At 46.5% G+C, this 14,334-nt stretch overlaps 1 protein-coding gene across 8 annotated transcripts in view; it reads left to right on the plus strand.

Annotated features, from left to right (window-relative positions):
- LOC143997805 (uncharacterized) overlaps nucleotides 1–14,334 on the plus strand; it is a 149,747-nt gene that overhangs the window by 49,760 nt on the left and 85,653 nt on the right. For 5 of the 8 annotated variants that reach the window (XM_077493612.1, XM_077493617.1, XM_077493618.1 and 2 more), the window contains 3 exons: nucleotides 515–559; nucleotides 2,929–3,042; nucleotides 3,767–3,823. In XM_077493612.1, the coding sequence (XP_077349738.1) occupies nucleotides 515–559; nucleotides 2,929–3,042; nucleotides 3,767–3,823 (216 nt within the window). The remainder of the gene's footprint in view (nucleotides 1–514; nucleotides 560–2,928; nucleotides 3,043–3,766; nucleotides 3,824–14,334) is intronic. The other 3 variants (XM_077493616.1, XM_077493614.1, XM_077493615.1) reach the window with 3 other exon arrangements.

Below are 14,334 nucleotides of genomic sequence, written 5' to 3' on the forward strand. Positions count from 1 at the left end.
ATGAAATGTATATAAAAGTATTATGCATGGAATAAAAGTACGGAGAATTCAGAGAAGAAACTGAAGGTGATTTCTCTGGAGAAGAAACACTTTGTGATGATCCAGAAGCAGCAGAAAGAGTGAGAACTCTGGAGCTCCGCCCACTTTTATTCCATAAAGTATTTTGTGGGCGGAGGAATCTGTTCCTTTCTTTTTTTTTTTATCAGCCGGTTGGCCGATCAAAAAAAACACGACCGATCTTTGGGCATCTTTATTGGATTACAATTAGATAGATGAGCCCCAGGATAATAATCCCATAGACTGGTGATGGTGATAATAATCATATGGAATGATCATCATCAATCCATCAACAGTTGGTTAATTCTCCCAGAACGAATGTACATGAAGTCTCTCAGGACGAATATCTGTACACATTTTCTATAAATAGACCCGTCATGTCTGTGGGGTCGTCTGCCGCCATCTTCTGACCGATCCGTCACTTTACTAATACCGATCATCTCTTCCCTCTCCACAGGTCTGTTCAGGAGGGCTTTCAAGAATAATTTCACCCGATGATCAGGTAATCGGGGGAGGGGGGGGGGGGACATCAGGAAATTCTGCCCCTCCCTCTGAGTGATATTTCATTGTCTAGTAGACTGACCCCTTTATACATCCCTACCTACTACTTCCTGTACAACACTGAGGGGGGTGTGACCCTGGCAGGAGATTTCCCTTCACTTCCTGTCCCATATTGTAATATTATTTTCTATCTGATCCTTTTGTGTGCGGTCATTTACTGACTCTTGTGGGTGTGAGTCGCCTTCTCCTGGTGTTTAAAGCTGATAATGTGACCCATCCATTGTTAAAATACAACCACACTAATCGAGTGTGTCCCGTGTGTCCAGACGGCGGTGTTATGTGCAACTCACCCCCCGTACAGAGCAGCAAGTTCTAAACATTGTACCCCATACTCATTTACATAGGGTGGGGGGCCGGGATTCAGGGGCCCCCTTATTAAAGGGGGCTCACGGATTCAGATAAGCCCCCCACCCGCAGACCCTGACAACCAACGGCCAGGGTTGTCGGGAAGAGGTCCTTGTCCTCATCAACATGGGGACAAGGTGCTTTGGGGTGGGGGGTCGCGCGGCCCCCCTTCCCCAAAGTACCCCCCCATGCTGAGGGCACGCGTTCTGGTACAGCTCAGGAAGGGGGGGGCTCGCTCGTCCCCACCCCCTTTCCTGACCGGCCGGGTTGCGTGCTCGGATAAGGGTCTGATATGGACCTGGGGGGGACCCCCACGCAGTTTTTTCGGTGTAGGGCTTCCCCTTTAAGTCCATACCAGGTGATGGGGCCAGCGACGCATCCTTCGCTCATCCCAGCTACCTGGAGCCGCGCTCAAAATGAACTGACTTTTCTCCGTGCGGGAAAAGTCCATTAATTTCAAAAGTTCGGTGGACTAGCACACACACGGCCGTATTGTCCGCCAGACTGCGAGTCTAGCGGACATATTATGGTGCAAAGCTACTTTCTTAGTCCGCCGGACTTTTGGGTAAAAAAAAAGTCTGCCGGAGCCCACACACGGGGGGAATGTCCGGCAGACTTTTCAACCGGATTGTTTGATCGTGTGTACGCGGCATTAGTCTGCATGTAAAGTGGAACATCTCTACCATGTATAGAACCTGCTGCAGCAAAACTGACATTTCTAAAGAAAAATAAGATTACATTTAAATTGACTCGTGGATGCAAGCCAATACAAAAAAAAACTGTGTGGGGGGTCCCCCTTCCCAGTTTCCCAGTCCATGCCAGGCCCTTTTGGTTTGGTATGGATTTTAAGGGGAACCCCATACCAAAATAAAAAAATGATGTGGGGTCCCCCCTAAAATCCATACCAGACCCTTATCTGAGGATGCAGGTCAGGAAAGGGAGGGGACGAGTGAGCGCCCCTCCTGAACCATACTAAGGCTACTTTCACACTGAGGCCCATTCATTTCAATGCGCAGGGGCGTTTTGGGTAAAGAGATGGGGTTACCACTGCTCCAGGTAGGTCTGATGAAACAAAAAGGTTTTTCCTCCAGGAAATGAAGAGCCCCAGGTGCCGGCTAATGCATATAGCAAATCAAGGTGAGTAGAAAATTCTGGACAGCCACACGCCAAATGAAATTTATCATGCCTTTATTAGAACATCAGGATCACACTGTACATGTCACAGCAAAGTAATATAGAACCAAAAACAGCTGACGCGTTTCACACTAAACATGGTGCTTACTCATAGCTGATGGGCGTTTTGGGAACACTATTTATAGCGCTCCCAAGCAACCCCAAAGATCCTGTTTGCAAGACCTTTCCTACCGTCCCGGAAGCGCACCGCCCCAGTGTGAAAGCACACATTGAAGTCAATGGGGAGGCAGTTTTCAGATGCTTTACAGGCGTTATTTCTAGCACTAAAACGCTTGAAAAACACCTTCAGTGTGAAAGGGGTCTTAGACTGGAGCAGACAGAATCCGGAGCCGCTCTGTATAGTAACCAATCAGCCTCTAACTTCAGCTTGTTCAGTTTAGCTTTAATAAGGAAAGCTAAAAGTTGATTGGTTGTTACGGATTTTGGCTGCTCTACTCCATTGCGCCCCCTGGAGGTGGGTACATGGGCCATACTGGAGGCGGGGTCTTGGCATCCCCGTCACTACTTCCTATGACCCAGAGCCCTCCCGTCCTGTCATCAGACCCGCCCATGTGTGTGCTGTGATCACCGTGCCACCCAGGTGACAGGAACATCACTCTATATAAAATAACGATCAACTATATGTATCCCTGGAGGGGGGGAGTGGATAGAGGTCTTGCTCTAATAAAATTTAATTTTGGTTTGAAAGTGTTGATTCCCATTGTAGAAGAAAAGCCGGTCCTGCCCGGTCCTTGTCATCACCGAATGATAAATCTGTGTTTTATTCTGTAGAAGTCGATGGATTCCGGTAATCTGACAGTCCCAGCAGAACCCAGCAAGATCCCCATAATGGAGACCACCACAGAACTCCCGTGCTGCAGATGGCCAAGAAGGGTCCCTTGCCAGGTACGGGAATGGAGGTGACACTTTGGGGTCTATTTATAAAAGAATCTCCAGAACTATTCGCCCAGCACTACTCCATGTACATTCGTTGTGTACGAGGGATCCAGCGGGTGTGAGGATGGGGAAAATCGAATGTTCTTCAGGTGTTTTCTCTTTGGGACGAATGTTCTTATGATTGTTAATAATATAAGTCAGCGGGCGCCGCCTCTCACCTGCAGATGGAATGAGCGCTAATAGATTATGAAATGTATATAAAAGTATTATGCATGGAATAAAAGTACGGAGAATTCAGTGAAGAAACTGAACGTAATTTCTCTGGAGAAGAAACACTTTGTGATGATCCAGAAGCAGCAGAAAGAGTGAGAACTCTGGAGCTCCGCCCACTTTTATTCCAAGTATTTTGTGGGCGGAGGAATCTGTTCCTTTCTTTTTTTTAATCAGCTTGTTGGCCGATCAAAAAAAACACGACCGATCTTTGGGCATCTTCATTGAATTACAATTAGATAGATGAGCCCCAGGATAATAATCCCATAGACTGGTGATGGTGATAATAATCATATGGAATTATCATCATCAATCCATCAACAGTTGGTTAATTCTCCCAGAACGAATGTACATGAAGTCTCTCAGGACGAATATCTGTACACATTTTCTATAAATAGACCCGTCATGTCTGTGGGGTCGTCTGCCGCCATCTTCTGACCGATCATCTCTTCCCTCTCCTCAGGTCTGTTCGGGTCCATTTCCCAGGCTTCCATCCCATGACATCACCGCCGATGATGAGGTAATCGGGGGTTCTATGTGTTATTCCCGGGGGGGGGGGGGGCATCAGAAAATTCTGCCCCTCCCCCTCAGAGTGATATTTTATTATCTAGTAGACTGTCCCCTTCATACATCCCTACCTACTACTTCCTGTACAACACTGACTACAGGCACTCCAAACTGTTCAGTGACGTCCAAATCGGACAGGTTTTATTTTATATGAGGAAAGAAAAAAGGAATGGGGGTTATCTGTAGTATTTAACTCTCTATAGATATATACATGCTCACATACAGTATAGGTACATAAGGGCGCACACCTACAGACATTTAATAATAGTCCCCACTAAAAAAATAAATCTATATATATGAAATGTATAACTTTAAAATATGAATAGGGTTATCACTAGATCATATCACTATTAATACTTACAAAATCAGATCCCGCCTCCCCCATAATAAGAAACCTAGAGTAAAATAAATACAGGGTTAAAAAGTTATATATGGTAATGTGTGGCTATTAGGATATAAAATATTTATCTCTATTTAATAGTCAAAAATGTCAATGTACTTGTTAAAGCCACTGGGCGAGAGGGCATCAAGGTTATAAATCCAGAACGTTTCTCTAGCACAAAGTTTCTTGAAATGTTCAGCAACAGAGAGGTAACTGGGTATGTGTTAAATGACCCACACTTGTAGGCCATTGGTGGAATGTTGGTGGGCCTCTGAAAACGTCTTGGGACACTATGTGGGTAAGTCCCTCCTTCAATGAGTCTCCTATGCTCACCAAGCCTTCTCCTATAGGACTCGTATAGTTCGGCCTACATAAATTAGGCCGCATGGACAGGTGAGCCCATACACCACGGAGTCTAATGAGCAGTTGTAGAAATCTTTCAATAAATAGGTTTTGCCTTTCGTGCTGAAGGATTTTTGACCCTATCTGAGAAATTTGCAGGTCTTGCAAAGAGTCTTATGACACTGGTACATTCCTACCAGTGGTATGAGTACTGGCTTGGTAGACTGAACTATACTAGGTGTGATTTTGCTAGGATCAATTCTAACTTTTACTTTCAGCGCTCTGCGATAGCTCACTCTAGGATGTTCAGGGATGACAGTTCTAAAGTTGGGATCTTGTAATAAGATGTCCCAATGTTTGGCCAGTATATTTTCCATCTTTTTAAACGGAAAGTGGAGTGTAGTGATGAATCGGACTGAGTGATCTTCAGGGTCTTTTTAGGAGGTTTGCCTTTGAGGTAGTAGTTGTATGCTTGATCTACAAGGTGCTCAGGATATTGTTTATCACTTTAATGGGGTACTCTGATCGATGTAGTCACTATCTCTTGTGCAATTCTGTCAAAAACATCAGAATTGTCCCTTAGGGATGTTGGCAATCCATTTCGGGTAATGGCAACTGTTGTGATGCAAGTACGAGTTTCCGACAGTCGGTTTGATATCATTTTTTGCAAGAATAGTAGTGGAATCCTCATCATCATGACCTAGTTCTAAATCTAGAAAGGCCAGGGTATTTTTTATCAGTTACTGAAGTAAAAGACAGACCATACTGGTTGTCAGCAATTTAGAAAAGGATTGATAGAATCAGGTGTACTGCCCCAAATGACAATTATGTCATCTATATATCGCCCAAAGATAACAATATTAGCCGAAAAAGGATTATTTCGGAGGATATGATGATTCTTCCACAAACCCATTGCTAGGTTTGCGTATGAGGGGGCAAAATTAGCACCCATTGCTGTGCCCTGTAAATAAAAATCTCCATCGAAATTGAAATAGTTGTGTGTTTGACAGAAATGTGTAGCTTCTATAATAAAAGAGGCCTGTTGGGAATTGATCAATGGTTCTTGGGCTAAAAAGTGCTCCAAGACCATTAGGCAAAAGGCATGGGGGATGTATGTATACAAAGAGCTCACATCAAGTGAGAGCCATACGTAAGTCGGCTCCCACCTGTATGAAGACAGTAATTCCAAAAGATGTGTCCCATCCCTAATATAGGACTGCAGCTGATGCACTATGGGCTGTAAAAATTGGTCAATGTAAAGACTTAGCCCTGTGGTCACGCTATCCATTGAGGCCACAATGGGTCTGCCTGGGGGGGGGGGGGGGGGGGTTATACGTTTTTGTGAACCTTAGGGAGGTGGTAAAAATATGGCACCTGATAGAAATCTTAACGTAAAAAAGATTTTTCCATTTTATTCATAATACCATCCTGTAATGCTGAAGTTACTAGAGAATCGACTTCTTCTTTAGAATAGAAAGAGAGTAAGGTCTCTAGCAATTTTCATATACGTAGTGCCATCAGAAAGCAATCTCTTTGCTTCACACATGTAGTTGTCTTTGTTTTGTAGCACTATCCCTCCACCCTTGTCTGCCAATTTAATGACTATGTCTTTTGCCCCCATCAAGAATTGCAGTGACTTTATTTCAGGTGGGGAGAGATTATTGGTTTTAGAGAGACTGGCACAGTTTGAGAAAATCTGCAAATACTTAATGAATAAAATAAAGAGTCCTGCGCAAATCGTGCCACTGAAAAAATGGATGATAAATATAAATTATATGAAAAACAAGAGTCAATAAAAAATCATATAAATAGACACACCGATGAGTGAAGGTATATGGTGAAAAACAAGAGAAAGAACGGGACCCAATGTTCCAAAATATATAAATCCAGGCTCTCAGAACTCTCACCTCAAGATGGAATAATCAGGCAAAATGAAGATAACCCCAAAAAACTTCTCCTTTACTTCTCTGTGTACAATAACCAAGGAATTGTAGATTAAGCATGTAGTATACACTTCTGCCACTAGAGGGCCATTTCCACCTCTTGTATGTAATACTGCAGCTGTAGACTTGTATTTCCGTGGTATAAAACTTAAAAAGAACACAGAGGGGAGGAGAGAAGGGAGAGAGAGAGGGGACTCCAATCGTGTAGTGGTTTCAATAACTAAACAAGTTTATTAAGAGAAAGCAATAGACTCTCACATTTAAAAAAGAAATTCAAACAGATAGAGATCTGGCGTGTACCGCCAATCTTACGCTACTTCCGGTTTGTCCTACGGCCACTCCCTACGCGTTACGTCATACCACGTGACTTCTTCATGGATCCCCATCCCCATTATTCTGCCTAGCAACAAGTGTAATTTTTCGTAATGTCCCAGCTCCTTAGTCTTTCCTGCAGTGGCTAATGTGTAATACGGTCAACAAGCTGGGTTAGATAATCTGGTCAGCAACTATTATACTAATGTAGCGCCGGCTCCTGAAGAGCAGGCACTATATGTTTTGAAAGTTAATGTTACATCTGAACTGCAGTTTGGTTTGGGTATGATTGTTCCAAATTTGGATCTCAGCATCAGTCTGACTGGACTATAGGATGTTCAGCCTGGCCATAGGGGGTACTGTCCCTTTTGGCAGGCGTGCAACCATAGTCTGGTTGGGTGCTTTAAGGTTGCTTTCTCTCGGAGCCCGCCCAGTGGGAGTGTGACTCTTGTTGTGCTTTCTGGGAGAGGCTATTTAAGATGCAGATGTCACGTGGTTCGGGGGGTTCCGTTCCAGAAGTATGTTCTGACTCCATGGTCCTGGTCCTCCTGACCAGCCCCCAGGAAGGCTACGGCCTGGGGTGCAGATCCACCCGACTTTGTCTCGGGGCTGGCTAGCAAGGCCACCTGCTGATTTAACCCCCAATCCGGCTCTGGACTCACAGTTCCGAGAGGATCTCAAACGTATGTTGACAACCGTAAAGGAACAGTGCCCCTTCCCTGCCCCAACACCAGTCTCAGTTACCAGAAGGGGCACCGGTGATGTATGTCGCTTTTACCCCATCACAAGCAGCGACCTTAGTGACAAGTTTGCCTGACCCAGAGAAACAGCCTATGCCCTTCTACCGCAGGATAGTGCAGATACAAGAAACTTACTCAGCTGCCTGAAGAGACTTACTCAGCCTATGCCAAATTAAAGCAGGACATGTTTTTTGGCCAGTCATGCAGACGGCCTTCAATGATGCCTGCCTGACAAGTAAAGTCCTGCATCACCAGAGGTGGGGTTCTCAATGTTTAAAACAAGTCTTTCTCCGTCATCACTACACCCTGACTTCCAGATGGACATACATTTAATGAGGGGCTTCCCCATGTGATCTTTCCTTTTTAAGGCGCTCTGTGGTTGATACCCCCAGCCTGCTCCAGTACTCCATCCCACTGATTCCCAATAGTCACAGTTTTGTCCCCAAAAATCATCCATTATACATATGTATATCTGATCTGAGTTGATCGCCATGCAAGCCCGCTTTGCCCAACCTGGTCCATACCTGTTACAGGGGCCTAAGTCAGGAAAGTACAAATACCCCCCCAAATGACCCCTTTTTAGAAAGTAGACATTCCAAGGTATTAAGTAAATAGCATGGTGAGTTTTTTTAAGTTGTAATTTTTTTCCCACAATCCTTTGCAAAATGAAGATTTTTAGTTTTTTTACAAAATTGTCATATTATCAGGTTATTTCTCATACACAGCATATGCACATAACAAATTACACCCCAAAATACATTCTGCTACTCTTTACGAGTATGGCAAATTGCAATACCACATGTGTGAGACTTTTACATAGCCTGGCCACATACAGAGGACCAACATTGAAGTGGCACCTTCAGACTTTCTACGAGCAAAAATGACACTTCTCATTTCTCAACCACCTATTACACTTTTGAAGGTCCTGGTGCACCAGGACAATGGAATTGCCCACAAAATGACCCCATTTTGGAAAGCAAACACCCCAACGTATATATTCTATGAGGCATGGGCTGCAAATAGGTACCCGAGTACTCTGATGGGCTGGAGACAGGTACTCAGGTACTCTGATGGGCTGGTGACTAGGAACGAGCCGAACATCCCCCAGTTCGGTTCGCATCAGAACTTTTGAACGGACCGCAAATTCGTACGAACTTTAGAACCCCATTGAAGTCTATGGGACTCGAACGTTCGAAATAAAAAGTGCTCATTTTAATGGCTAATATGCAAGTTACTGTCCTAAAAAGGGTTTGGGGACCTGGCTCCTGCCCCAGGGGACATGGGTCAATGCCTAAAATGTTTTTAAAAATGGCCGTTTTGGCGGGAGCACTGATTTTAAAGAAGATTAAAGTAAAAAAAAAGTGAAATATTCCTTTAAATATGGTGCCTGGGGGGTGTCTATAGTATGCCTGTGAAGTGGCACGTGTTTCCCGTGTTTAGAACAGTCCCTGCACAAAATGACATTTAACTGAAAAAAAAGTCATTTAAAACTGCTCGCGGTTTTAATGTAATATCTGGTTCCGGCAATATGGATGAAAATCATTGAGAAAAATGGCATGGGTACCTCCCCCCCGCCCATTACCAGCCCCTTTGGGTCTTGTACAGATATTAAGGGGAACCCCGTACCCATATTAAAAAAAGGAAATACGTGTGGCCCCCAGGCCCTATATACTCAGAACAGCAGTATACAGGCAGTGCAAACAAGACAGGGACTGTGTAGGTTTGTTGTGTTAAGTAGAATCTGTTTGTAATTTTGAACTGGTACATTTTTAAAGTGTAGCTCAAGTCAAAAAATGTATTTTTAAGCTTTTTGGAAAACATAGGGAAGGGTTATCACCCCTGTATAATTTGTTTTGCCGTCTGTCTTTTTTCATCTCACTTCCTGTTGTCTCCTTCCGTTTGCAAGTAGCAGACGTTTGTAAGTTGGATGTTTGAAAGTAGGGGCCTGCCCTATATACTCTGCAGAAATGGGGGCCTAAGGTGTTGGTGTTGCCACAACATTGTAAGCCCTCAAAGTGACTCTTGGTGGGCGCTGGAGCGCCCTGCTGTGAACGATTATATCAAGAATTGTAATTACATGCCATTGTTGAACAGTGGTAGAAAAATTGGGCCTTTGGTGGTTGTGGTGCTGGGGCCACAACACTATAAGTCCTCACAGTTACTCTCGGTGGGCACAGGAACGGGCCCTGCTGTGAAATATTATATCAAGAATTGTAATTACATGGCCCTGTTAAACAGGGGCTGAAAAATTGAGCCTTAGGCACTGGTGCTGGTGCCACGACACTGCAACCTCTCCCATATACTCTAGTTGTAGTGCAGGAATGAGCCCTGCTGCAAAGCATTGCATCAAAAATTGTAATTAAATGCCCCTGTTAAACAGAGGCTTAAAAATTGGACGGGTGGCATCACCCAGAACCAAAAATGTTCTTCCAAGATATCAGCGGAGGAGGAAGAGGATAGGCAATCAACATAACAAAAAGAAATAAGGTGAAAACTGCGCTAAGGTAAGTGAACAATATATACCAAATAACTTTCAAATTACTGAAATCAGCTGCGGCTCAGCTGTATCACATATTACAGAAAAACAATTAGAGAAAATATATATATAGAGCCGCGCTAAGAGCACTCTAACAGATTAAAGTGACGGTATGAAAACAATATAAAGGCAGTGTTATTCTACCCCCAGCCAATGGGGAAATAAGCAATATAGATGTTCTTCCCAGCCACACCCTTAAGTGGGCAGGTCACAATTTAGTGTGCAAAAATTATATAAATCATATATCAGGTGATCACATCTAAAAACACCTGTGAACTAAAAATTCTCCAAATAAACACAAAATATTGAACAAATGAAAAAAAGAGGCCAGTCCTTAAAGGATTAGATACAAGCAAAGTCCTCTATGCACAAAAAGTGTTCAATCCACCACCATGTATCTGAAGTCACTTCTTACCGGAACTTCATGATCCCCCACTACAGAGGATCACAGTGAGCATGTAAATATAAGGTTGTCCCCCACTCCAAATGAATCCTTTCTGTTCACCTTTACATCGTCCTCTCCATATACGAATGGATGGATACTTCTCACAAATTAGGAAGGCTCAAAAGCGTACACCAATGAAAAAGAAAAAGGGCTCCAATAGTGTAAAAACCCTTTATTAAAAAACTTTAAGACTATAAAATAATGCCGCGTACACACGATCAAACAAGCGGGTGGAAAAGTCTGGCAAACTCAAGTCCGCCAGACAATCCCCCCGTGTGTAGCCTCCGGCATATTTTTTGACCCGAAAGTACGGCGGACTTAGAAAGAAGTTTTACACTCCAATCTTCCCGCCGGACTCGCATTTCGGCGGACAATCTGGCCGTGTGTATGCCAGTCCGCCGTACTTTTGAAATGAGCGGACTTTTCCCGTCCGGAGAAAAGTCCACTCATTTCGAGCGGGTCTGCATGTAGACGGGGCCCGCGAAGGAGACGCCGCTGGCCCCGCCACCTGGTATGGACTTAAAGGGGAACCCCAACCCCGAAAAAAATCGGCGTGGGGGTCCCCCCAAAGTCCACAACAGACCCTTGTCCGAGCACGCTACCCGGCCGGCCAGGAAAGGAGGGGCGAGCGAGCGCCCCCCCCCCCCTCCTGAGCCGTACCAGGCCGCGCGCCCTCAACATGGGGGTGCCTTGGGGAAGGGGGGGCCGCGCGGCCCCCCACCCCAAAGTGCCTTGTCCCCATGTTGATGAGGACAAGGGCCTCTTCCCGATAACCCTGGCCATTGGTTGTCGGGGTCTGCGGGCGGGGGGCTTATTGGAATCCGGGAGCCCCCTTTAATAAGGGGGCCCCCGGATACCGGCCCCCCCACCCTATGTGAATGAGTATGGGGTACAATGTACCCCTACCCATTCACCTGTCAAATAAAGTACAAAAAAAAAACACAACACACAAGATAAAATAATTTATTGCACAGCTCCGGGGGTCTTCCGTCTTCGGGGGTCTTCTCGCCGGACTCCTCCGCTATCTTCTTGTAGCTCTTTTACTAGCAGAGGAGCCCGGCATTCTTCTTCGTCGCCGCGGCCTCTTCTTCCGACTTCGGGGGTCTTGTCCCCCTCTTCGGTTCTTCTGCCGGGCCACCGCGCCTTCTTCTAGCTCTTTTACAGGCGGTGGCCCGGTCTTCTATCGCCGCCGCTGTCGCCGCCGCCTTCCGTTCTTCTGTTCTTCTCTTCTTCTTCAGATGTTGCCTTGCCGAGTCCTCCACTCACAATGACAGGGACCAGGCACGCGGCGACTTATATAGGGACAAGGGGCGGGGTCTTCGGTGGATGTCACATGGGTTCATGTCACATGGCGACAGTCCCAGCATCCTCCAGGACTGTGACATCATAAGGGGGCGGGGGTCACCATGTGACATCAACCCATGTGACATGAACCCAAGGTGCTTTGGGGTGGGGGGGCCGCGCGCCCCCCCCTTCCCCAAGGCACCCCCCATGTTGAGGGCACACGGCCTGGTACGGCTCAGGAGGGGGGGGGTGTTCGCTCGCCCCTCCTTTCCTGGCCGGCCGGGTAGCGTGCTCGGACAAGGGTCCGTTGTGGACTTTGGGGGGACCCCCACGCCAATTTTTTTCTGCGTTGGGGTTCCCTTTAAGTCCATACCAGGCGGCGGGGCCAGCAGTGTCTCCTTCGCGGGCCCCGCCTACCTGGAGACGCGCTCCAAATGAGCAGACTTTCCTCCGCGTGTGTGGGCGAGTCCGTTCATTTCAAAAGTAGGGCGGATAGTACGGCGGACTTAGTACACCGTATTAGTCCGCTGAAAAAGTGCCGTGTGTGGGCAAGTAGCCTGTTCGGAAAGTCAGACGGACAGTCTGGCAGGAAGTCCGCCAGACTAAGTACGTCGGACAAACGGCTACGTGTGTACGCGGCTTAACACTTACAATATCATTGAAGTTTCAAAGCCTTAAATCCGTCGCGCCGGCCGGACGCACACGGACAAACCCGTCCTGCCTGGACACTGAACACGAGGTGATGTTTAGCGTGACGCTCATCCCTACGCGTTTCGCAACAAAATGCAATTTGGCCAATCACAGCGCCGGCAGCGAGGAGAGCCATGATTGGCCACAGGCAGGATGCCTGTGGCCAATCATAGCTCAAGCTGTGTAGTACACGCCCCACACTATATAAGGCCACCAGCGTGGTGGCCTTGTGTAGTGTGTTGGCGTCTGTAGGAGTTAGTGGGTGTTCTCTGTGTACCTTCAACACAGTACACACCGTTCGTTATCGGCCGATTTAGCGTTCTTGCTCTTCTGTAATTGAGCTTTTAGCAATCTGCAGGAGTTTGTGGGTGCTGTCTGCGTGCCCTGAGCGCAGTATAAACCATTATATCCACCTATATAGCTAGCTATATTGCTCTTCTCTAATAGAGCTTCCAGTTAGTTGTAGGAGATTGTGCATGTTGTCTGCGTGCCCTGACCGCACTATACACCATTATATCCACCTATATAGCTAGCTATATTGCTCTTCTGTAATAGAGCTTCCAGTCAGTTGTAGGAGATTGTGTGTGTGTGTTGTCTGCGTGCCCTGACTGCACTATACACCATTATATCCACCTATATAGCTAGCTATATTGCTCTTCTGTAATAGAGCTTGCAGTCAGTTGTAGGAGATTGTGCGTGTTGTCTGCGTGCCCTGACCGCAGTATACACCATTATATCCACCTATATAGCTAGCTATATTGCTCTTCTGTAATAGAGCTTTGAGTCAGCTGTAAGGGATTGTGGGTGTTGTCTGTCTGCCCTGACCGCAGTATACACCATTATCCACCTATATAGCTCTTCTCTAATTGAGCCATCTGCCATCTTCAGGAGTTAGTTGGTGTTGTGTGCCTCCAGCACAGCACAGTATACACCAGTAGCTACCCTTTAATTCCTGTTCTATAATAAAGGCACCTGCAGGAGTTAGCGGGTGTTCTGTGCCTCCAGCATAATATACACTACCCAATTGCTGGTTTTCCCATCTCCCTTCAGGCCATTACCATGTCTGGAAGGCCAACAAGGAGAGGCAGACAGGCACGAGCCGATAAAAGAGGGCAAGCAGGCTCTGTGTCTAGAGACAACAGTGCTGGTCGTGGACACGGTGCATTGTCATCAGCACGTGGCCATGGGACACGCTTGTCCTTATTTTCGGCAGCTGGACGCGTTGAGCCGCATCATGCCGAAGACTTGGTAGAGTGGATGACCAAGCCCTCTTCATCCTCCTCATCCTCTCTCACCCAGGCTCAGGGTACTAGCAAAGCAGCTGCCAACGCATCCTCTTTCCTCGTCTCAATGTCATCATCAGTGACTCCTTCCCTAGACCCACCACGTCCTCCTGAGGAGTCCCCTGAACTCTTCGAGCACAGTGTTGGGTACATTCTCCAGGAGGATGCCCAGTGTTTTGTAGGCTCTGATGATGATACTCAGCTAGAGGAAGGCAGTAGCGTGAGCAAAGAGAGAGGGGATGCTCAAGAAGGACAGCAATCTGGCAGTCATGTTCCACAAGCTGTAGCATACTGCCAGGTTTGCTCCAGCGATGAAGAGGGAGGGGATGATGAGGGCACTGACTCCACGTGGGTGCCTGGTAGGAGAGAGGAGGAGGAGGCACATGTCCAAAGAGGCAGGATGCCCTCCGGGGGCCAACTTAGGGGCAGCACACCGACTGAATCACACCGCAGAGCTCCACCTGTGCAGGGCGCTGCTTCTGTGCGTTATTCTAAAAGTTCTTTGGT

This window comes from Lithobates pipiens, unplaced genomic scaffold (genome assembly GCF_037356315.1).
Source record: "Lithobates pipiens isolate NorthernLeopardFrog02 unplaced genomic scaffold, aLitPip1_a1.2 Scaffold_19, whole genome shotgun sequence".
Taxonomy (NCBI): domain Eukaryota; kingdom Metazoa; phylum Chordata; class Amphibia; order Anura; family Ranidae; genus Lithobates; species Lithobates pipiens.